This window comes from Xenopus laevis, chromosome 4L, assembly GCF_017654675.1.
Source record: "Xenopus laevis strain J_2021 chromosome 4L, Xenopus_laevis_v10.1, whole genome shotgun sequence".
Classification (NCBI taxonomy): domain Eukaryota; kingdom Metazoa; phylum Chordata; class Amphibia; order Anura; family Pipidae; genus Xenopus; species Xenopus laevis.
In genome coordinates, this window is record NC_054377.1 from 83,286,975 (window position 1) to 83,313,429 (window position 26,455).

The 26,455-nt window shown below is 38.6% G+C and overlaps 1 protein-coding gene across 1 annotated transcript; it reads right to left on the reverse strand.

Annotated features, from left to right (window-relative positions):
• Positions 1-918: 918 nt before the first annotated feature.
• elovl1.L (ELOVL fatty acid elongase 1 L homeolog) lies at positions 919-19,198 on the reverse strand. The gene is given in 8 exon segments (NM_001086351.2): positions 919-2,126; positions 2,261-2,397; positions 2,667-2,772; positions 3,367-3,423; positions 4,754-4,834; positions 8,673-8,863; positions 10,122-10,198; positions 19,003-19,198. Coding segments are annotated over 7 exon segments (873 nt in total). The 5' UTR covers positions 10,180-10,198; positions 19,003-19,198; the 3' UTR covers positions 919-1,883.
• Positions 19,199-26,455: the final 7,257 nt, after the last annotated feature.

The window sequence follows — 26,455 nt, forward strand, 5'->3', positions numbered from 1 at the left end:
AAGGATTAAGACCAATGACTGTACATCAAAGTAAAAATAAATATAAAAGGGGAACTAACCCTTTAATATACAACAATTGAAGAATGAAAAACCAGTGATGTTGCATGCTGAAATAAATTAGAATTACCACCGACCTGTGAACTCTTTACAGGTTCAAGCATATATGGGTGAAATAATTTTAATAAGGCGACTTTGGATACATTTTAGCAAAGGACAAGCACATAAGGCACATTAATCCCCCCCCCAACTTCTCTTCCATATACAGCCACTTATACAGAAGACAGGTGAATGTTTTACAGGAACATCCTTTTTCTTTACTTTGTGATATTACTGTACTGCAGTGTAGGCTTGTTGTCTATTCACCCTAGCCTTTGTAGACACCAGAAATGCAGTATTTTTAATTCAAAGTAAGAATTTAACATGAAGTTAATGATAATTTACAGACAGTAATGGTAACAAAAAAAAAGTGTTCAAGTGAAGGTGGTGAGCTGAGCTGTTTTCAGGTTGGTGCATACATATGCACAGATGGTCTTATGAACTGCCATATCATTTCTAGTACAGTACTATTGCTTGTGAATTTAAATCTGCAGGTACCATTCATTTTCCCCATGCCTGTACAGTATTGCCTTTGAACGTGTAAAAGTGCACAAGCACAGTGCAGTGTATGGAAATACGCACTGCATAGAAAACATGAAATGGTAAAACTCTCAGACAGCTGGATCCAATCCAAGTAATAAACAAAGCACTTAAATATTAGTTAAAAAAAAAAAAAAAGAACAGTGTTAAACAGTTATGTGTTTTACCACATTAAGCATTTGGTCTGTTTTTAATATAGAGACTACTGCTTCACTCATGCCCTTACCAAACGTTTGGATAAGATTTACTTGTTTTTACGTAGCTATTAGAGCTGATCATATCCAATGTGCAATAAGCGTTTATTAGTATTACACAAAAAATGATAAATAGGTTTTGGCAGCCTTGCAGGTAGTTACACGAAGTCCCTATATCTGTGCACCTCAGCCTTTTTCTACCACTCCTTCCTTCTTGCCAGTCATACACATAGCTCAGTATGAATATTTTTGATCAAGAACCTTTTTAAATCCTCCCATTCCAGGCTCAGGGAGACATTGTAGATCACAAAAATAATGGTTCCTCTATAAGTGGAAAAAATAACAAGGATGATTCAGTGTTAAAAGTAGAGATTTTGTGGATGGGACACAAATTTGATGATTAATAAAGGTTAAAGCAATAACATAAGGAGGCAACCATGCCCCTTTAATAAGGCAAATTAATTTAAATGAACACAATATGGCTGCCTTTTTTGGACAGGAACACAATAACCAAACAGTATAAGACACACATGTCCCTATATTCAAGTATTTCAGAATTCCTGCAATTTTGGAACAAATTCATCTTCCTGTGACCATAACAATACCAGTGCAAAAACAGTAATTAAAGGGTGTAAAGCAACATTAGTGAAGACATAGCCCCAGTAGTAGAGTTACTGGAATGTGATGCAAAGAAATCCACATTTACGTTGAATGCTGGAGGACTGGGTAGTACATTAATGAGATTACAGATTCATAGTAACCATTGCACCAAAGGTGTGAACTGGTTCTTCATGGACTCAGGAGTGGCTTCATGTTGTAGAAAGAGTAGCTTTAGCTGCAGGAGGGACATGGGTTATTCATTCATTTGGTTGAACAATGTCTTTTAGGCACTTGATTTGGCTGGTGAAACCAGTTTAGCAGTTTGTACTGGCCCACAAACAGCTAGGGTTCTCGGTTTATAAAATGTGGTATATTCTCTCTTTCTTTGCACCTGCTCCTCTCATGTGCACAAGTTTCCGCACACTGCCAGCACAGGTCTTGAGGTGCCTGCATCTAATTTTCCTTATATTTCCCATTCTTGGCTTTGCCATTCCTATGCAGTGCTCCATTGGCAACTGTGCTGCCCTTGGGGAGGCGCCTTCCTTTAGTGTATGCCTGATACCAGAAATTGGAAAACAAGATGAAGAAAACTGTGCCATAAATCCAGATGAGGTGAATGAAGATGGGAAATTGATAATCGCAGCTTGGCATGAAGTAATACTGGGAAATGTGAATGGAAACCAGCACAAACTGGATCTGGGACACAAAGCAGAAAAATGGATGAGTGAGAGAAGAAATATTGACAACAAAACACATATGCTTATAAAATGTTCTACCAAACTAATATTTGTAGCAATTTTAAATTTCTATGCATTTTAGCATGCCCTTACCAGCTGTATGGCTGTCATATGCTTTTTCCACCACAGGTATTTCTGAAATCGTGGGCCAGCAGCTGACAGTCCATAGTAAAAGTACATAATGACATGAACCAAGGAGTTAATCATAGCGTGGAAAGATCCCATACCACCTAGAAAAGAACAAAATACAAAATGGAACCTACTGTTAAATAAACACTGCATTAAGAAAAACATGTATGGTCATAAATCTAAAAAGACTCTGCATGTATCCAAGGATGTGGAGATGCTATTCAGTTATCTTCTTCAAGACAGAATTAAATATCATACACAGTCCCAAATGAACCCATGTTTTATTCAGCAATAAAAATGGATAATAAAGAAGATAATATCTTTGAAAATATAGAAGTATTCGACAAATAACACATGCTATATTCCGTACCTGGGCCAAACTTGACACCCCACCACCAGCTCCAAGGTAAGACAGAGTGATGAATGATGTGCAAGAAGGTGATCTGGCTGTTCTTCTTTCTCACGACAAAGAAAACCTTACAAAGGGAAAGATTAAAAGCAAAAGATGTTAAATTATTCAACAAGTTGAGCCTCAGAAATACAAGAACCACTTAGCATATATCCAAGTTTAGAGGATGATTCCTTTTTTACATTTTCACAGATCCCAGAAACTCCCCTCTTCTTGTATTCTGCATACAATTCACATATACTGAAGTAGTTTGGGGAGAGTTAACATAAAGCACCTTGCACCATCACAGCTTTTATCAGTACTACAGAAAAGTCTTTATTAACTAAAGCACTAAAACAATAGTGGGCGCAGGTTGAATGGAGACCCGTGGGTTGGGTGGGTCACCAAAGGGGTCTATCTGACCCACATATCACTACAAAACAACCACTTCTTATTAAGGACCTTTATTTTATATTTATGCTCTAAAGGAGGAGTCATTGCACCTTTAATTCACTCATTCCACCCCAAAATGTCTTGCACAATGTTTTCAGAACTACAGCTGTAAGCAGTTTAGATCCAAAATGGTATTTATAAAATGTCAATAGCCCCCCAATGTTATTAAGGAACTAATAGCAATAACATAACATGCAGACAATATCACAACATTAGGTCTTATACTTACAGTATCAAGCAGTTCAATAAATTTAGAGAACAAGAACAGCCAAGCTACTTGGACCATCTGTGAAAAAATAAGAAAACAAGGGATTACAAAATTTAAAAAAACGTTGCAATGTCACTTAAACTACTTAATATCAACTTTTAATTATTCTCTTTGCTCATTACAGTTCTATGAATCTATTAGAGCTTTTAAAAACAGCTACCCATCACTAAAAGGCTCCCTTCTATTTAACCTTCTGTTTAAAGAAGTTTTTTGTATACAAAAAAAACATTCACACACTGATGTTGGGGTAGTTTGAATCACACTTCAGATCCAGTAAATGAAGAGCTGGAGTCAGTAGACCTGGATTGCAATGCAAAATAGAGCGGACGTTTAGAGGCACATTTATCAAGGGTCGAAATTTCGAATTCATAAACTCCCATGAACTCAAAATTCGACCAATCGAAACGTATTAATAAAATTACATTTTTAAAACTCGGATAAATAGAAATCGACCCAGAAAACTCGAATTGCCTTCGATTTGAATTTAAAATACTTGATTCGAGTTTTTTTCTCCGAAAATGTCAGGAAGGCAGCAAACCACTCAAAATTGATCCCTGGACCTCTCCCATTGACTTAAACAGCACATTGTGACCTTGGTACTTGGCAAAAGCTGTGTGAAGCTGGGTAGCCCATTAAAGGAAAAGCCACATCTCACATTTTTGTTTATTTATTCCATAATCAGAAGTTATTGTGAGCAGAGCCCACCACTTATTGCCTTATAAAACTGCATCTGCAACAATGTACCTCTGCTTCACATATATGTGTCACATATTTGCTTTTATGTTTGTAAATTGTCTTGTGTTGATGTGTTTGTATAACTTTACTCTTTATATCGCCGCAGGAGATGACAGCACTACATAATGATTATACTGAATATAACAAATGCAATTATCTCAGTCTTATCTAAAAAGCATCAGAACTCCAAATGCACCTTCAGTTTAGAATGACATTTAGAATGAGAAGAGTTTTTTTCCTTCTTTTATAATTAACAGAATCTCTTAATAACTGACTACATTCAGAGCACATTAAATCATTACTTAATATAATAAATCAGTAATGGAAATACTGAAGATGTATTAGGAAGAAAGGGAGAGTCATATTAGAAAGAAGATAACGGGAGATAACAGTAAGCTTATCATTACTGTGTTTATTGTACAAAGTCCGCCAGATGTCAGGAGGAAAGAGGCGACAGGTGGTATGACTTTGAAGGAGGGACACAGATATGGGTATGCAACGGATTGTTTTAGGGAAACAATCATTAAAACCAACACCGATAACAGAAACAATTTCCCTATCACTTCCTATTGATTTACATGAATCCAAATATATACCATTGAAAGTGACTCACCCTTAAAGCCATTGGTTTGTCCGACACATCGACTGGGTCACAACGCCATGTATAGCCAGTTAACCAGCCTGACATGAGGAACTAAAGTTGAAAATAAAACAGTGTTACTTATATGCTAAACACAAAAAAAAGGAGAGAGCTCACCCAACTTGAATCGGCAACCAACAGTTTCTCTGTGCTTGTCTTGTGATCAAATCTCTCTCTCTCTATATATCGGATCACCAATAAATCTCCACTTTCATTTGAATTATTGACTTGATGTATTTCCTTGGAGTGCTGTCAATCCCTGCATTTTGTCTCTATATATATATATATATATATATATATATATATATATATATATATATATATATATATATATATATATATATATATATATATATATATATACACACATACATACATACATACATACATACATACATATATATATATATATATATATATATATATATATATATATATATATATATATATATATACATATCTCTACATATATATATCTCTCTATATCTCTCTCTCTACATATATATATCTCTCTATATCTCTCTCTCTCTCTCTCTCTCTCTCTCTCTCTCTCTCTCTCTCTCTCTATATCTATATCTATATCTATATCTATATCTATATCTATATCTATATCTATCTATATCTATATCTATATCTATATATATATATATACTGGCGTCTGAGGAAGTGGCGTAATGCCATGACAGTGGTATTTTAAGAAATCTGCGTCTTTCTACACATAACTGGTTTTAATGGATTTAAATAAATTGTGATTTTATTAAGAAGAAGTTATAGAAGTGCTTGTTCCTTCTGGTCTAGGAAGTTGGCAACACCTTTACCAGATACATGTCCAGTTTCATTCAACTGCAGTTTTAGGTTATGGGCACACAGGCTGTTGTCAGGCTGTGTATTTTTGCAGGCTGAAAGAAGCAGATCTACTCAGTGCCCCTACTCCATTGATTTGAATCCGGATCTGCTCAGTGGCCCATCTCCATTGATTTGAATCCGATCGGCTTGTGTGCAGTCACACACAGGCTGAGTTCAACTCAAATACGGACCTCAGCTTCAGCTCCTCTGTGTGTGAGCGCACACAGACTCAAATTAATGGAGAAGCAACAATGAGCAAATCTGCTTCTCTCAGCCTGCAAAAATACACAGACTAACAACAGTCGCTAGCAACAGCCTGTGTGCTCAAAGTCTCACTGTGATTGTGGTGCCGTCCCATAGCTTTAACATGTTGAGTCACATTGTATTGAGTTAGTGATAAGCTTGGAATCAATATCATTACTTTAACAGGTCTCGATAAGATTGCAAAAGATCAGCAAACTCATAAAACTCAAGGATGTGACACTCCCAGCAACTGTTGCAACTGCCTATGTGAATTACACCATAATAATCAGTTACAGCGTTTTTTCCCATATAAAAGCACTTTACCAGTGTGGGTGATCCCAATGGCTACTGGCACACAGGGCCGATAATCAGCTTTACTCCACCTATACACTCCTTTTTCTTGGTGTACTGACTGCCATAGCATCAACCTGTGAGTGCACATATCGAGCACATTTTGGAGCAAAAATACGAAAGTATGCATTTTCACACCAAAATCTGATCTGTGTGTGTGTGCTCACTAAGAAGGAGTGGATGGCAGCTTAAAAAACATAGACTGAGAAAAGGCCAATCATCAGCCCTGTTTGGTTCTAACCTGTTTGATCGACTAAATGACCGGTCGACATGGTATGAAATGGAATTTCATCCAATTTATTCTTTGCGTCTATGGCCAGACTTTAGTCTAAAGTTTGTGGCATGGCCTCTGCCTATGCACACAGGTGTATGGATTGCTACAGTCTTCCCAGACAGTCATTTTAGCTCCATGTACAATGTGCCTTAGGCTTATTCCATAAAGCATCTAGTTTATATCGTACTAAAACTAAACCACACAAATGCAAATCTCAGCCTGAGGAGAAATACAGGCCGAGAATCTGCTCTCCCACTAATCTTCTGCTGCTCTGCTGCACCCAAAAGCATAGTCTGTACTCTGGTGCAGGCAGGCATTGTGGATTTCTTATTTAATGCTAATTTTCAAGGTACTTTAGTCCATAGTACATATTTTGAACTATATGCATGCATAAAAACACCCTATTTCCTCTTACACAGCTCTAAACTGCTCTCATATCCCTACTGCAAAGCTATTCTAAAACAAAGCAGTGCATTATCAGTCAGGCCATTACAGCCCCAAGAGATAAGGCCTTTATTAAGAACTTTCTTACAGGGATTTTGTCATGATTTTTATGATGTCGTTTTTATTTCTAAATTACGCTGTTAACACTGCAAATAATTCACTCTACCATGTAAAATTTGATTCCTGAACAAGCAAGTGTATTTTTTTTTAGTTGTAATATTGGTGTGTAGGCAGCCATCTCAGGTCACTTTGCCTGGTCATGTGCTTTCAGAAAGAGCCAGCACTTTAGGATGGAACTGCTTTCTTGCAGGCTGTTTCTTCTACTCAATGTAACTGAAGTAGTCACAGTGGGACCTGGATTTTACTATTGAGTCTACCAGGGACCTGTTTTCTTGTGTAAAGCTGGCTATACATGGGCCGATAAAAGCAGGAGGAGGGGGCCTCCAAAAGTATTCCCTAATCGCTATGTGGCTGAACGTCCGACAGATGTCGATCAGGCAGGGCTAAAACCCCATCAGATCGTGGACCGCATCTATTCGTTTGATGCAGTCCCACGATCCGACCGCCTGTATGCTATACATTATGATCCGATCATTGGGCCCTAGGACCCATGATCGGATCAGCCCGATATTGTCCACCTCATCTTGGACATATCAGGGAGAGATCCACTTGCTCTTTAGAGAAACTGATTTCAGTTAAGAATTCTGCTGGAGCAGCAATATTAACTGATGCATTTTGAAAAAAACATTTTTTCCCATAATAGTATCCCCTTAAGCAGGTGAAACTTTTAATATATGGCTGCTTGAGTAAAGGTAAGGAAACTTTTTGATGTATCATCTAAAATGGGCATTATACTAGCCAATTATGGTCTTTAAAGTACATGTGTAGGGATTCTCTCCTAGAATGCCACCAGGGCAAAATGGTCTACAAAATGTTATACTCAAAAATTGCTCAATTTAAGTATAATAGCTGTAGCCACACCAACAAGCATGCTTCTACCAACAAACAACAATCTCTGCAAATTAACCTATGGCAAAGCTTCACAGGATGTTCATATTTCTCCATTTAAGGGTCTAAATTTTATTTCTGGTTTGAGATTCTGAGGTGGACAGCCCTGCTAAGAAAGCTGCATTGAAAGAGAGTTTACAGTGTTAAACTCAGCAAAGAATACGTTAGCTACTGGTCTCCTTTTAAGGAGAACAAAAAAGGTATTGAAAATGTATTCTGCCCACACCCAGGTCCCCCTTCCTCCGATTACCTTCCAAAACCAGGGTATACACTTACTACATTTTTTTTTCTTGCCTGTACAGCACTTATATAATAATATAAATGCTTATAATATAATAATATAGGCACATTAATGTTTGTACCTGACAATTAGGAAGTCTCTGACAGACTTCCTCTTTAGCGTCCATGAAAAGCTGATAAGTGGGCTTCCCATCTGACCCTCATTTAATCAAACAGTGTAGGAGTGCTGAAATACTTTGGTTTGAAGCAACTACACATGCTCCAAAACACAGGAGACTGGGGAAGGGAAGGAGAGAAGAGCCAACTGACGTCACCCTAGACCAAAGGGAGTGGAAAAAATACATTTAAATTTTTTCTGCATTTAAAATGGTATAGAAGTACCTTAATTATGTCTCTTTAATTGTACTCTCAGAGTGGCATGATCAATATATTAAGTTGGCCTGTTAGCAATAAAAACATTGTGTAATAAAGTTGTACTGCTCTCACCTCATAAACAATATAAGCTGAAAGTGCCACAAGGCTAAAATTATAAACAACCATTAGTGGCTTTAGGTCAAAAGGCTTTCGATTTGCCATAATGCGTGGGCCAAGAGAGAGAACGAAGTAGACATAACCGAGGAGAATGGCACCAGGAAGGAATGGTGACTGCATCAATGGGTAATCATATATCCTGGGATCTGTAAAAGAAATAGGAAGATGTATGCTAAAACTCTTACAGTTATAGGTGATCAAGCTAGCTACAATAGCTAGCTTGAAGATAGAAAAAAAACAGGCAAGCAGAGTGAAATCTCTCAGTAATGATAAGGAGAGACAAAGGCTGTATGATATAATTCCCATCCTGTGTTTATCTCTGCTAATTATCTCTCTAAAAGCTTGAGAGTAAAGGAAATTGCACTCAAACGAGCAGAAAACCTACAATTGCACTGCTGAAAATGGAAAGAAGAAATTGAGCAGAGAATGATAATTATAGCCTCCAACTGAAATTGTAACTGCAAATTGTCCTTGCCATATTTAATAACAGAGCATTGTGAATAGAGTCAAGATACAAACAGGCACTTAATAAGCACGAGAGACATATAGAGAGATGCAAATTCGCCCTTTTACTCTAAAATTAACTTAAAGTGTGATGCAGATAGGGTTGCCACCTTTTCTGGAAAAAATACCGGGCTTCCTATATATTTATCTTTTTTCCCTATTAATAACATTGGGATCAACCATAATTTTTACCGGCCAGGCCGGTAAAATTCCGGCCAGGTGGCAACCCTAGATGCAGACAAGGGTATTCTTCTAAACAATTTGCTCCATTTTGTTTTTCATTTAGTGCAATGACACAAGGAGCATCCTTGCTGCCTGCATTCAATATTCAATTACATGTCACTGTACACAATATAAATCACAATGTGTAAATTGCATAATCTGATAAAATTGCCTAGGAAGGTATATTTGTACAATTACACCATTTGATTAATTTACCCACAGCCATCTTCTTTGTGGGCAACGACACGTCATTTTGGGTGGTTTGAAGTCTGCAGTACAATGCCCATTTGTGTCACTGCCCTTAGGTTATTTCACATTTTTGCAGCATTAAAACTGTTACCTAGTAACTATTGATCAAAACAACCAGTCAGTGACTTGAGTGGAATCCTAATATAATGGGCCCTGGGCCATGTATCTGGTTGCCAAGTGTTACTGAACTCAGCAACTAGATAAGAGACATGCAGAATAGAAAGGTAAATCAAAACCACAAAAATATCAGAACTAGAAGACCAACTAAATTGTGTCAGAATATCAGTCTACAACATGCTAAAAGTTAGTTTAAAGTTGAATGCCCCCTTTAAATGAATGACTGTTATTCTGACATGGTTTTTATTCTGACAGGACTGTATGTGAAATTAGAGAGAGAAATGCTGAGAACATGCATGGCTGGAACCTCACCTGCTCCTTTCATAAAGTCATGGTATTTCTGCACCCATTCTGAGAGTATGGCTTCCATTTTAACAGTTACTCACAACCTGCAAAAAAGCAACAGTAAAATTAATAGTTGGCGGTCAGATAAAAATGAAAAACCAGAAACAATGTCCTCCCCAGGATTGCCTGGCATTTTTCCCTATGCACAACTATGAACAAACATGGCTGATATGGACTAATAAAGCAATAACTTCAGTGCAGATCGCCCTGCACCCATCTGAATTCAAACTCCATACTCACTGCTAATTACTTACTTACTTAGGGGTTATTTCTAAAAGGACGAATTTTAGAGTTATTTTAGACCTCGAATGAACTCACAACTCGAATGGTTTCTAATTTAAGAAAAAAACGCGAATGGAAAAAACTCCAATCAGCAAGTTCAGGGTTAACAACCCGAAAAATCGAATTGATTGGGTTTTGGGCGAAACCCTTCGAAAGGGACCACTGCCATTGACTTCTACATGACCTCAACAGGTATTAGATGGTGTATTTTAGGATTGGAGCTATTTCCAGGGTCGGGGTATATTAAATCTCGAAAAATAGATTTTTGACTCGAAAATAACCTCAAAAACTAAATTGTTTTGTGAAATACACAACATGAACCTTAATAAATCTTCCCCTAAATATTTCTGTTTTACATCTTCTACCTTGACAGATTATGTTATGATTCTCTGCGTGCTTGAGATGTAACCTTAATAGGAAGAAGTGTGGTAGTAAAAGGCAGATCTGCCCTATTCATTAGTTCCCCTATGTTTGTCTGTTAATACGGAAGCTCTTAAGTCTTTAGCGACTTTAGTAATTAAAATTAAAGTCGTCCTTTTTGAGAGAGTCCAGTGGAACATAGTTTAAAATTCTGGATTTTTTTGTAATGTATTTATTATAGTGACCTGCAATATTCAGGGGTATAGTTTACCATTAAATTACTTATCAGAAACTGTGGCATTTCACATATTCATCGATGTCAAAAAGACGCTTAAGAGATTATATTATGTTGCACATTTGCTCATACTGCTGCACAAAAACAGAGAACAACTGACGAGAACAATTATATTAACAGGGTGTTAACAGGAAGAAACTCAAACAAGAAGGATTAATCCAGTTTTACAACATGATGGTTTGATTTCATTATTCAGATGCCTTATTGTTCTATAATGCAAAATATTTGTATTTTAATCTGCACAGTTTCATTACTGCTGAAATGTTCCAAAAAGTTACTTCTGTCATCTTCTGGACGCTGTGAATATCAAGTCATGAGATATAATTTATCAGAAACATGTCTATAACTGTACAGGTATGGGACCTGTTATCCAGAATGCTTGGGACCTGGGGTTTTTTAAAAAAAATGGATCTTTCTGTAATTTGGATCATAGGGTAAAGCTACTAGAAAATCATGTAAACATAAATAAACCCAATACGCTGATTTTGCCTCCAATAAGGACTAATTATATCTTCGTTGGGATCAAGTACAAGGTACTGTTTTATTATTACACACACACATATATATATATGCAGTTTAGAGGTATACGTTAAAACACTAACTAAAGATGCATGTGCTAAACACAGACGGGATAGTCTTCTTATTTTAACCAAACAATGCAAGCTACATGAAGTGGCCTATCGTAGCTGTAAGTGATTTCCCTTGGGTGAGGATTAAGCAGTGCACAGTGAATGCCAGCAAGAAAGAACACATTGCTCTATGCATTGCTTGGGCAGGCAGGACGTAGGAAGGGGTAACACAATGCGGATGTTTTATAAAAATCAAAGAGGAGCACATATTTCACAGCGAGCAGTAACAGAAAAAAAAAGCTTTGCTCTGAAACAGAATAATGGGCAGGCGTCCTGTAGGAAGGAGTTATACAATGCGGATGTTTTATAAAAATCAAAGAGTAGCACAAACCAGTGATCACTCTGTATGTAGGGACAAGCCTTTAATGTCCTTTCAGATTGTATATGAAAATAAAAATCTCTCTTTGCAGCAGCTAGGCTTTTTTGTGTTGTTTATTATTTTACTATGGGATAATGTCAGAAAGGGTGTTTTATAGAAACTGCTAATCTGTGGTCTTATCAGCTATCCTGCAGAGATAATGCATTGGGCAGTGCCTGACCCAAGCATATTTTAAAGGCCAAATGCCTCCCAAAGGATTGTCAGCTAGAAAACACAGACTCCAATTGGTTCTGCTTGTTCAAAAAGTGTCAGCTGAAGAATCCACACACACACACACACACACACACAACTCAATGTTCCCCCAATTCTGATTTAATTTGGAGAAATGAACTAGGCCCAAATATATGTAATGTTACAAATGTCAACGGTCTCTAACAAGGCTGATTACAGTGCTCACTGTACTTTAAATATTCCATGAAAGCACAGGGAAAAAAAGATGTGTTTGGACTATTAGGCTAATGGCACACGAGGAATCCATTAAATACCCTGTTAATTGAGCCTCCACCAGGGATCTTACCATAAATGAACATGGCCAGTAGTGTTTTGAATGACAGTGATGGTGCATATGTTTATGAATCCAGAAGTGTTCCACAACCTGATGAATACTGCATCAGATTCAACTATAAGATTCAAGGGCAACTTTTAATGAAAAAATTTTCCCCAACAAGGTGCGGGCTAATTGAGTTGGGGATACAATATTTAAATAATATTTAAAAAAGACAAAAAAACACCTTGCCAGCGCTATGCTTGCTCACCTGCAGCGGGAGCTCAAGAATGTGGGCTCTAGTGGCCACACCTCTGGTGCGGAAAACAATATTCCATTGATAGGTGCCATTAAAAAAGTTGCTCACCTCTGAGTTCTTTTAGTATGAGATAGAGTGATATTTTGAGACAATTTGCTATTAATCTTCATTTTTTATCTTTGTAGTTTTTGAGTTAGCTTTTTATTCTGCGGTTTTAGCAATCTGGTTGCTAGGGTACAAATTGCCCTAGCAACCATGCATTGATTTAAATAAGTGACTGGAATATGAATAGGAGAGGGCCTGACTATAAAGATAATTAATAAAAAGTAGCAATAACAATACATTTGTAGCCTTACAGAGCATTTGTTTTTAGATGGGGTCAGTGACCCTGATTTGAAAGCTGAAAAAATGCAAATAATTAAAATAAAAAAAACTATAATAAAATAAATAATGGAGACCAAATGAAAAGTTGCTTAGAATTAGCCATTTTAGAACATATTAAAAGTTAACTTAAAGATGAACCACCCCTTTAAAGTGGTCAGCAATATATGCAATTGAATGAAAAAATAAGGATAACCAATGTGTAGCCACAGGGATCTCGTAAAACATGAAATCTGGAAAACAAAGTACAGTCAGTATGTTATCTGTGTACAGTTTGCATCTCTGTTGGAGCACAGTCAGAAAGATCAATGTTTTTACCCAAGAATGCAATACAGCACAATACTTCTGGACTGACTGTGCATACATACACTTTACCAGTTCCATCAGATCAACAAAACAAAGTTAGTTGAAGTTAATTTTCAAGGCTTACTTTAATTAACTACAGTAAAAATGCTACTCAAGCAGATAAGGGCAAAAGCTGCACATGTAGTGAATTGTTTTAGGGGTCAGAGTATCAGAAATGTCATGTGAAGCAGTGCTGACTGACACTTATCGTGGAGCGCTAACACTCTCCGGTTCACTTGATAGATAGATAGATAATCCTGCATCTGTATTCTAAAGGATTTCTAGGTGTGTGACAAACTTTTATCAAAGCAGATGAATGTATCAATTTGTCAAGATACCTTCAATTATTTGAGCAGTCAAACCCCATTTTATTCTATGGGGTTATATAACTAGATGCAGCACTGAGCTCCAAAAAACCTGTTGAATGTTAATCCTGATGCAAAAAAAGAAAGGTGGCTGGTACATCTGAGGCAATCAGTATTTGTTAACCATCATTTTTTCTAGCTAAAGAATACTGAACTTTTATAAGTCGGCCTCTATATTTCATTACTTAAAGGGATTCTGTCATGATTTTTATGGTGTAGTTTTTATTTCTAAATTACATGGTTTTTACATTGCAAATAATTCACTCTACCATGTAAAATTACATTCCTAACCCAACAATAGTATTTTTTTTTTTTGTAATTAGGGATGGGCGAATTTGACCCGTTTCACTTCGCCAAAAATTCACCGCTCGCGAAAATTTCCCGAAATGCATTAAAGTCTATGGGCGACAAATATTTTTTTGGACGCATGCCATTTTTTTCTCCCATTGGAGTCTATGAGCGTCATTTCTGCAGCGAAACTCTACAAAATAATTTGCTGATCCCTAGTTGTTAGGCAGCCTTCTCTGGTCATTTTGCTTGGTCATGTGCCTTCAGAGTCAGTGCTGCACTATGGAACTGCTTTCTGACAGGCTTGGGTATCTCCTACTCAATGTAACTGAAGGAGTCGGAGTGGGACCTAGATTTTTACTATTAAGTGCTATCTACCAAGGATCTGTTGTCTGGTTACCTTCTCATTGTTCTGCTGATGGGCTGCTGGGGGGAAAAGGGAGGGGGGAGATATCACTCCAACTTGTAGTGCAGCAGTAAAGAGTGACTGAAATTTATAAGAGCACAAGTCACATGGCTGGAAACTGACAATATGTCTAGCCCCATGCAAGATTTCAAAATTAAATATTAAAAAAATCCATTTGCTCTTTTGAAAAACAGATTTCAGTGTAGAAGTCTATCGGAGCAGCACTATTCACTAATGTGTTTTGGAAAAACATGTTTTCCCATGACAGCATCCAATTAAGACTATTATGTTGAAAATATCTGATACCACATAAAGGACTTTATGTCTGAAATCTCATATATTTGTCACTGGCAGGTTTTTGTACTTTATACTGTGCTGTACTTTATACTGTGATTTTATGATATACACTACTTGACCTTTTCAGACTGTGAATATGTTAATATTTTGTGATTATTTTATAATTCCTCATCTTTTCATTATTTTTACATATTTATTTTTGCTTGTATCTCTTTTATTGGTCTATATGACATTGATTATGCAGTGATTCTATTTGTTAGACACACACACAGTACATTACATCCAAAAATTGTTTAGTCTGCTCTGTGTGATATAAATAGTTTCCACCAGTAGCCACATAAATAGGAAACATGGCACCCCAGTAGTTTAAGAACTATTATTCTAAATGGCTGGGACCTTTCTGGATAAAGGAAACTTACAGTCATAGTCAATTATAGCTTTAAAATAATATCTCCAAAAAATCAAGTGCCTCCTTCCTTGCCTGCATGTGGAACCACTGAATCAGTCCATATACATTTCGGTGCCAAATCCCAAAACCCTGTTTCCTTGTACTGGTACAACTGGCGTGTTTGCTTTAGAAACTATACTTCAGTTTATATAAAGAAGCTGCTGGGTAGCTATGGGGGCAGCCATTCAAAGCCGAAAAAGGAGAAAAGGCACAGGTTACAAAGCAGATCACAGATAAGCTCTGTGATATACAATGGAATTCTACATAGCTTATCTGTGTTCTACTGTGTCCCGTGCTTGAATGGCTGGCTCCAGCGTGTTTGTATAAACTATAGTTGAGTTTCTGAAGCAAACACACCAGTTTTACTAATGCAGGGCAACAGTACATTATTTATTCATTAATTAAACTTTCTTTTTTTGATGTTACTGTTCCTTTAAGAAAATTAGACCCATGATATCCTTGTAGAAATCGAACACAAAAATGGTAACAAAGCAATGGTAATCGGGGTGCATCCACACATACTGTATATATGAAAAAACCTTCTCACGATGGCTGAAACTATTAGAATTTTGTGAGGTTATATCGCACCAAGTTTTCCTAGACCAATCACAAAAATTATACAAACAGATACATTTCCACTGGGCCACAGTCATCTGAAAATGTATTATATTCGTTTGGCATGACAGTGCTTTCTATTTAAATGTAAAATAAATAAGAAAAACACACAAAAGTTACATAGTACAGGTAAGATTTAAAGAACAAATCAAGTGCCTAACAAAGACATTGTTAGACGTGGGGATGCTCCAAATCCACTAATTTGGATTCGGCTGAATACCGAACCGAATCCTAATTTGCATATGCAGGAAAAAGGGGGGACATTTTTTTTTTACTTCCTTGTTTCCTGCCCCTAATTTACATATGCAAATAAGGATTCGGTTCGGCCAGACACAAGGAATCTTGGATTTGGTGCATCCCTAGTTAGAAGACAATAGCGGGAGGGAGAAATACAGTTTAGCAATTTAAAAAAAAAATAAATCCCTTCTGCACCAAACATTGATGCTTACTGTAAAGTTCATGTTTTTATTTACAGCTCAGAATGCTTAAGTCTGTAAGTACAATTTTTACAGAGACAATAGCCACTTTATGAGGCAGAAGCAGTTGAAATGGTATCTGTAGATAAACCGAATACGCTGATAAAAATTATCTGGTAGGAAAAGGTAGTTGTAAAATACTAAACAGCCGATTACCTCATGAAAAACGTTCGGCGAATTCTGAGAAATTGGTTTAAACCTTTTTTTTATTATATTAGTAAAAATATAAGGCATGCAGGCTTTAATCATTATTGGGGGGATACATTGTTTACTGTTGATAACTCTTTCCAAAACTGTTAGTTACAAGTCGTAAATACTATTTCTATCATATGTATCCACCTTTTTCCATTTGATGGACTGTGAGAACAGAAGTCTCAGCTTTCCACAGAATACGTGCACACCCGTACGCAAAGTGGAGGGACTTCAAGTCCCACAGTTCATCACTTCACAATGGAACAAGATGACAACAGGGGTTGCATGAAACTACAAGCACAGACAGACTATCACAGTTTCCTTTTAATCTGTGGACTAAAACAAGTCAGTAGAAAATAAAATGTATTTATATATATTATTGACACATCAGATAGTGTTTATGCGCCTTGTCTATATAAATCCAAGAAAAAGGCGTTCCTGGCCTGTTTTGCTTGTCAGTCGGCAATAAACACTAATTCACAGCAGTAAATCTGCATTTGAGTGCTCTCCTCTCTTCTGGCTAAATACTGTTGTGCTTTAAAAGGGTTGATCACCTTTGATTTAACTTTAAAGGGGTGGTTCACCTTCAAAGAACTAATTGGTTTCAGATAGATCACCAGAAATAACTTTTTCCAATGACTTTCTATGTGTCACAGTTTTTTTAATATTGAAGTGTAAAGTGTATTTTTTCACCTTCTGAAGCAGCTCTGAGAAGGAGGGGTCGCCGACCATGTAAACTGTTCTGAATGGATACATTTTGTTGATACATTTCTTATCTTTGTCCCTGCTGAGCAGAATTTCTGGGTTTCATTACAGACAGCTGTTAGACTTGATACAATATTTTCTAATACTCCAGAGATGCTGCTGAGAAATGTATCAACTAAATGTTGCAACATTGCTAGGGTCAAAATGATCCTAGCAACCAAGCATTGATTTGAATAAGAGACTGGAATATCAACAGGAAAGGGTCTGAATAAAAAGATAAGTAAGAACAAGAAAAGCAGCAATACAACTAATATTGTAGCATTGAGAATTTGTTTTTTTCTAGATGGGGTCTGTTATAGCCATTTGAAAGTTGGGAAGAGTCAGAAGTAAAAGGCAAACTATAAAAAAAAACAAAGACCAGTTAATAAGTTGCTTAGAATCGGCCATTGCACAACATACTAAAAATTCACTGAAAGGTGAGACCCACTGTTGATGAGCTGGCCTGTGAGTGCAACGTTGGTAGAGGTGTAAGACCTCAGCCAGCTTCCCACACTAGCCCTGCATTCATTTCAGCATTGTTTTTACAGTCACCCAACTCCTGAAAATGGGAGCCAGTGCCTTATAGGCAGCCAATAGTAAGAGAGAGGTTGTCCTGCGCTGAGGCAGCAAAGAAACACTCGACATCATGTGACTGACACACACACCTCGGCTCCCTCCCTCTCTCCCAAACATCACCACACCCATAACCATACGCACCCGGTCTCTATCACCTGCCGTCACCCTTCACCTACATCCTCCCCACAACTCCAGCCAAAAGGGACACCCTGTCCTCCCCGTGCCCCTGGGAGCCGCTCCATCCTCCCCCATAACAGCAGCAGTGTAATAAAGCTCACACTAGTCATTCCACTTAGACCGGCAATGTGACGTCCCTGTGCCCAGCGGCACACTAGCTCAGCTGATTCTCACACGGATCACATCCGGGTCTCTCCCCTCTAACCTGAACGCTCAGCCTCTCACCAACTACAACTCTCACTGTCACAATCTAAAACACTGTTACAGGGAACGATGGGAGTGTAGTCCTGCCTCATCTCCAGAGCCAACAGGTTGCATTACAAGTTCAACTCTTTCAATGTCTGCCCTCCCCGTCCAATCCCTCCAACGCAGCAAATAGAAATCCCTGAGGCGGCCAGTTGGATTGAGGGGACTCCTAGTTGTAGGAATGAGGCGAGGAGTGATGGGTGGGAAGATGCTTCCTCCCCGTGTTACACTCAGTGCCTGGCACACTCACACCCAGTGACAGCCGCCTCCATCCACACACCGATTAACCCACACCTCCCCAGCTGCCAGTTGTTCCTCAGTGCAGACCCTCTGCTTAGGGACACTAGGGACACAGGGACACCAGGGACACCAGGGACACCAGGGACACCAGGGACACCCCCCCCCCCCCCCACACACACACACACACACGCTCAACTTCCCAACGTGACCCCTCGCACAGTTAAAAGTCTGTCCTAGAGAGCCGGGCGCGACCTGTTGCCTTCTTAGCTGCCTCTCGTGGGTTCACAGCAATAAGGCACCAATGTGTGAGTCAAGAGCCCCCAATACTACTGGCAGCCCTGCTAGTCTGACACCACCTTATTACCTGATGTTGTGAACAACTGGAATCCGGCTTCTCCCGTGTCCCTCCTTAGTCCGACAGAAGGAGCGTGAAAAAGAAGGAAGGAAGGGAAAAAAGAGAGGGAGATGTGGGTAACCACACCCCTGGGTGACTCAACTTTACTTCACAGGCACTCAGCACTGGCTCCGAGCAGCCTGCAGATGGCAGAAACAGAATGGGCAGTGCTGAGAGGGAAGGGAGGGTTCATGTGTGCTCAGGATTAAACACAGATGAGAGGCTAGGCCTGAAGAACAGGGCAGCAATGGGGCCTGAGACAGCGGCGGACACACCCTTCCTGCACACTGGAAAGCAACCACTCCCTTCCAGCAGCTGTAGGAAACTATTCCAGTGTAACAGGACAGGCAGCAGCAGGTCTGGACTGAGAATTAAAATAGGCCCTGCCCAACAGCCCACTAAATACTGACTTTCTATGGCACCTTATAGCAGCCCCTCAGAACCCACGGATTGCCAGTCTGGGCCTGACAGGGAGAGAGCCCGACACTTAGCCAACCTGCTAGGGGGATTCACATGGAAATAAGAGACCTATTAGGATCAGAGGAATCTTGCTGGCTGCCCATCATTTCTGGAAATTATGGTTCTTATATGTTGAGAACCTCTCAAGCTTTGCCTAGTTACAGGGAAATGACTCTCTTGAAAACATTTATCACTTTTATTATCATAACTTTTTATTATCATAACATTTGACTAAGTGCTCTTAATTTACACATCTCAGAGTGGGATCTCCACTTCTGAATTACAACCCCAGCATTACACTAAAGTTCAGAAAATCTGGTGGGTTGCTAGAGTTTCTGTTCAACAACTACCACAGAGCACGTTTAATTTGTCTGTATTGTAGCTGTTATAAGCATACAGTATTGTATAATAATTCCATATAACAACCCCTCAACATTGCCCATAAGCTGTGTGCCCATGCTCATGCACAAAAGTCTTGGGACCAGGTGTGGGACACAAGATTATTTTGAGGCACACATATAATTTAGCAATGGCTTGGGCTTCTGTCTACAAAGTATAGTTTTGTACACCCAGCTTGCAAGGGGGAATGTTGCATATTTTCAAACATTCCCCTTGAAACCAGTCATCTTTGTGTAGGTTTACCGCAAGTAGTGGTACTTGTGATTAGTTCTTCCATCTTACATAGTTAGAGGTATATTTATTTAAATGTGACTTCCACAGTCATCACTCCACCGATCCATACAAATTAAGATAGCTTTGTAGTACTGTGTTTACTGATCACTGTTTGCTAGAGGGTCCCGAGATTGGTAACACTTTGCTTTAGGTACATTTCACTAGAGGATTTGAGCTACAAACATAGTTAATAAATTGTGCAAGTGCAGTTGCCATTAGCAACTAATCAGCAGTTACCATAGGCATGCTTCATTGCTACTGGCAAGTACCGATGTGCTAAGCACTGCTGCATTTATCCTTGATTTCACTTGATGAAGGATATTGAACCCGAAACATCTTGTGTTTACCACTACCTGGAATAAAAAGTTGTTTGCAGTAATACTGCTGGAATTCCTTCTCCCATACTTGGAGCATTTATCCTTGCTCTAGGGATCACCAAAAGCTTTGTCTATTTGCATATTTGTATTTCTTCTTCTAGAAGTGGTAGCTGCCATGCTGTTCCTCTTTAGAGTAAACACCTCAGTATCAGCCAAAGATTTAAGGCAATTAGTGGCCAATTATCCATACGAATACACCCTATGCAAAGATCAGTTGCAATACTTAATACACAAAAAGTCTACACCATTTGGGAGTACTATTTGTGTGCTTCATCCAATGTGGTGTACATGATTACATGTACAAAGTGCTCTACAGAAGGCATATACATTAAAGAAACAGGACAAAACAATGCACAAGGATGAACCATCACTGACATAAGATCAAGCCCAAAGCATGTGATATAGCAGTGGGGCAACACTTGTGCAATCAAAATCATGTCTTCAGGACATGAATGTCTTAATTCTAAAAGGGAACTTTAAAACTGATTGAGAAAGTAAGATGTATAAAGTCATTTCTATGGAATTATTTAACACATTAAAGGACCAGTAACATCAAAAAATTTTACAAAAAAATTCGTTACAATACAACGAAAAAAAACATCAAGACCAATTAAAATTTAAAATAGCAAATCCTTTATTAAGATATAACTTACAGAAACTCCACTTCCTGTCTTCTACAGAAACGGCGAAAGGGCGACCATCCATGCTGCTGTGCTTGATTGCTCTTCTCTGGCTCTTCACTGACAGCGTGTCGCTCTCCTCCAGCTCTTCAGAAGGCCGCAGCGGTGTTATTATGCCTGTCCCCACTGTAACATAGCAGACCGCCAGCATACCAGGGTAACCCAGAACCCCCTGCCCCTGCATTATTTCAACCCTCCTGGCACCGGGAGGATTCCTTCTGCCTGCTGCTGTGGGGACGCGCAAGAGCTGCATCTCTGCAGAGCCTGCCTTCGGAAAGTGAACCAGCTGGCCGGCGCGTTTGTGAACGCATCCCCAAGACGAACTGCTGCCTTCACGATGGCTCCAATCACCTAGCAGCGCCAAGACTCCCGCCACTCGTTTACTGATTCCTCCAGAGTGGAGGTTATACGATCCTCAACCTTTTGCCCCTCTCGGGCTTCCTTATTGTGTGCAACGCTCTCCTTTTGGTGCCGGAATCACTCCGGTTTTGTTACTGATGTAACCGCTCTGGAGGAACCCGGAAACGAGAGGCGGGAGCTGCAGAGGGAACTAGGCTGCTAGGTGATTGCCATCGCAAAGGCAGCAGTTCGCCTTGGGGATGTGCGAAGAGAGCCGGATAGCATTGGACAGGGGTCTGCCATTCAAACATGCCGGCCAGCTGGTTCACCTTCCGACTCTGAAGAAACGCTGCTCCCTTTACTGGTCCATACATTGATTGCGCGTCTCCACAACAGCCCACAGCAGCAGGCAGAAGGAATATTCTCGGTGCCAGGAGGGTAAAAATAATGCAGGGGCAAGGGGTTCTGGGTTACCCTGGTATGCTGGCGGTCTGCTATGTTACAGTGGGGACAGGCATAATAACACCGCTGCGGCCTTCTGAAGAGCTGGAGGAGATCGACACGCTGTCAGTGAAGAGCCAGAGAAGAGCAATCAAGCACAGCAGCATGGATGGTCGCCCTTTCGCCGTTTCTGTAGAAGACAGGAAGTGGAGTTTCTGTAAGTTATATCTTAATAAAGGATTTGCTATTTTAAATTTTAATTGGTCTTGATGTTTTTTTTCGTTGTATTGTAACGAATTTTTTTGTAAAAATTTTTGATGTTACTGGTCCTTTAAGACAGGGCCTGAATTTAGGGTCCGGTTTCATGCCATACTATATGATCTGACTGAATCCAGACCCCTGGATTATTTACAACACACCCTAAATAAAATCATGTCTTCAGGACATGAATGTCTTAATTCTAAAAGGGAACTTTAAAACTGATTGAGAAAGTAAGATGTATAAATTCATGTCTATGGAATTATTTAACACATTAAGACAGGGCCTGAATTTAGGGTCCGGTTTCATGCCATACTATATGATCTGACTGAATCCAGACCCCTGGATTATTTACAACACACCCTAATTACTTTTATTATCTTTACAAGTTATCTCTATCTCTCTCTAACTTCCTAATTTATTTGCCATGAATACTTTTCACTGATCTACCAGTATATATGCTGTGCCTTTCCATCTTTCATTTGTGTTTTGCCTGACGAAGGGCCTTGGTGCTCTGAAAGCTTGCAGTGTATTTTTATTGTTAGCCAATATAGGTATTTTCTTCTACAACACTTTTGTATTTTTGTTTTTTATTTATTTTTGCTAACACTGTACCACAGTTTTTGTTTTGCAAATCATTTAAGTCATCACAAAGTAGCATCTCACAGATAAATTACTTTATTTTTATTCAAGAATAAAATCCACATAAAATGTTTTAAGTTTCCCTAATTCTATATAAAGGCCATAAACATACAGGGGTAAATATTCTATTTAATGACATGAGTACAATGCATTTAATAGGCAGCCACAGCACTTCTCCAGAGTCATATTAAAGCACAGATATTAACAGCATGCAGTGCAATGCTCCTGGGAAATGAAATGGCATATGTAGACAAGGAAATCATTAATTGCTTCAGAATGCTGTTTTCAGAGCTGAAGTATCCATTGGAGGCTACAGCAGAATCATTTCTTGTCCCCAAAAGACCAAACTGTGTAATTTGGCTTGTGGCCAACCGTTTCTTTGAAATGTCTCCTTCAAGCCAATTGTTTATCAAAAGCAAATATCAGAAATCATGCTAGCTCTAGCTAACTCTTTGCAAACTGAATGAAAAAGAGAATAAAAGAAGGCCTTTTTTTTTTACTATGAAGCAGCGTATTTTGTCCACATGACTGAAAAAATTTGTATTATGGAATCAATATACAACTTTACATAAATACATTCAGCAGTACCGATATGTTAAGACCCCTTGAGTGGCAGTTTCAACAGATCATTGGCAGTTGTCTTTCAACCATGTAAATATAGGGTAGCAAATACCAGATATTGGCTAACTTTATAGATTATAAAATAGAGTTGATCCATGCATATTAAGGGACACATTTACTAATGGTCGAATATCGAGGGTTAATTAACCCTCTATATTCGACCCTCAAAGTTAAATCCTTCGACTATCGAAGGATTTAGCGATATTCGTTCGATTGAACGATCGAAGGAATAATCGTCCGATCAAACGATTAAATCCTTCGCATGGAACATTTCGAAGGCTTTTAATCCATAGATCGAACGGTAGGCTAACTTTGATGCTCGGTAGGTCTTAGGTGGCGAAGTATGTGGTCGAAGTTGTTTTAAAGAGACAGTACTTAGACTATCGAATGGTCGAATAGTCAAACGATTTTTAGTTTGAATCATTCGATTCGAAGTCGTAGTCGAAGGTCGAAGTAGCCAAAAAATTTTTTATTCTATTCCTTGACTTGAGCTAAGTAAATGTGCCCCTTAGTCTCTTGCAAATAGTTAGGATTCATTTAAGTTGAGCACAAATCTGAATTCTGAAAAATGCTAGGATTTGGATGAATATCGAACACAATCCTTGTCAGCATGTCAACCCTCTTTGTCGGTACAACCGCATCTCTTCGCTTGTGTCTCCATGCATTTTACATGGCTCACAGAGCCATCCACTTCTACTGTTATCTCTCTATTGGCTATTATTACAATAATTCGAAGAAATGACAGCTAACAGAAGTAAACAATCTTTGTATGTGCTTCAAAAATAGCAATCTCTGCATAACAAAGAAAAAGAGTAGTGCAGCCATTGCACATGCACTTTGCTTGTACAGTTATGGTACCTATTATTCGGAATGCTCGGGCCTGGGGTTTTCCGGAGAACAGATCTTTCCGTAATTTGGATCTTCATACTTTAAGTCTGCTAAAATTAATTTAAACATTAAATACACTCAATAGGATTGTTTTGTCACCAGTATGGATTAATTATCTTTTAGTTGGGATCAAGTACAAGGTACTGTACTATACTACTATATCATTACATAATCCCCCCCTCTTATAAATCCTTATTTTTCTTTATGATTTCTCATATTTGCATCAGTGTTTAATCACAAACTTTCCATATACTTAAATATCCACTCATGTGGTGAGATTGCCAAATATGCCTTTACTGAGGTTGGCATATCAACTGAGCCAATCAGAACAATGATAAATGCAGGCCTTTGGGGCAAGTCCAAACGATCAGATCACAATTGTAAATGCAGGCTGTTGGGGTGAGGACCACATCAACGAATACATGTGAATACAAAAATGAAAGTACAGGAAAAAAAAATCTTAAAAAAATAACAACTAGGAATATTTGACTATCTTGATAATACCGCTTGTATTGGTTGTTGTTTTTTTGTGTGTAATTTGTATATTTAATTTATACACACATTTAAGCACAGAACTGCAGTATATGTTTTATAAATACTTGTTAATAATAATAATAATAATAATAGTAGTAAGTAGTCATCGGGAGGAGCTTTTAAGCTCTTATCATGTAGTATTAAAATTAAAAGGGTTGGTCAAAATGATTCTATGGCTAATACAAAGACTTTTTTGTCCATAATCCAAATTGGGCCGCGTGGGGGTCAGTCAGTTGCTTAGTGATTCTGGGTGTCATGCTTAAGTTACTGAGATAACCACAGAGCATGAACTTTGCTCGCTCTTTATCTTAACAGTAGGCAGAACATTTTGTGATGTTAAATAAAAGCATGGTTTGTATGAAGAATAGGCAGGCCACAAAATATTACTGAATTGCAATTATCACAGCAGGTGTGGATGTTAAATCATACGTCACTTATTTTCTTTAACACTTTTTAAAACAAAGGTTCTTTTTCAATGAGGTAATCAGCAGCTTAGCCTGCATAACAGGGGCACATTCCTCAGTCACAGAGTTATAGGCAAGCCTCTGACTTCTTGACACAAATACCTTTGTCTCCTGCCTCTTCCCCCACCTACAGCTAAAGGCTGGGTTGCAGAACCTACACCCTCCAAGTGTGTGAAAGGTTTAAGGCAGCACATTCCTGGTATCCAAGGGGATGTGAGGGACAGCCAAGAGGGGTTACGGTGAGTGTATCAAGCGGAGCATTGTTAGGTATGCGCGTGTGTAGTGGGTTAAGTAGAATAATACTATGTTTAAAGTGCATGTGGGTTGACTATAAAATTGTGTGTACATGCTTCAAAGAATGAATGCATGAACATGCCAAGGGAGGGGACAGGAGACACAGCCAGTGCCATTGTTTTACAGACTGAGATATGCAACACTGATCTCTTGTATATACCAGTAGTAAATACCATACTGAACAGAACAGTGACTTGTTTGTGTGCAAGTGCTGCAGCTTCATATAGAGAATATTCCTTTACTGTGATTTGTATATGCAACATTATTTGTAACAGGCGTGAGCCTCTTGTGGTACCAACAAGTGAAGCCTAGTTAGTCAAACAAAGTAGCAGGTGCACTTGTAGATACAGTAACCAGGGCTGTTTATTAATGCTCAGGGTGATGCCCAGTGATTTACATTGTTTTGCAAAACCATAACAAATTATCTCATTCTATCAAATAAATTCTACATTGAAACATTATTCTCTGTGATACTTTTATTTCAAAACACGTTCTACCACAGAATAATGCAGGAAGAAACGCAGCCAGTACTTTTCAATCAGTTTGTAGTCGCTCTGCTGCAGGGAAGTGCTGAACACAGCTGGAACACAGCGTGATGCCTTCCACTTACAATCGGTAACTTCCTCACAGCAGAGTAACTACAAACTGATTGAAACGTACTGGCTGTGTTTCTTCCTGCATTCCCCAATGGTACAATGAGTAAAAGATCCAACAAAGGGGAAAGCAGGAAGAAAACCAGTTTGTAAGAGCCCTC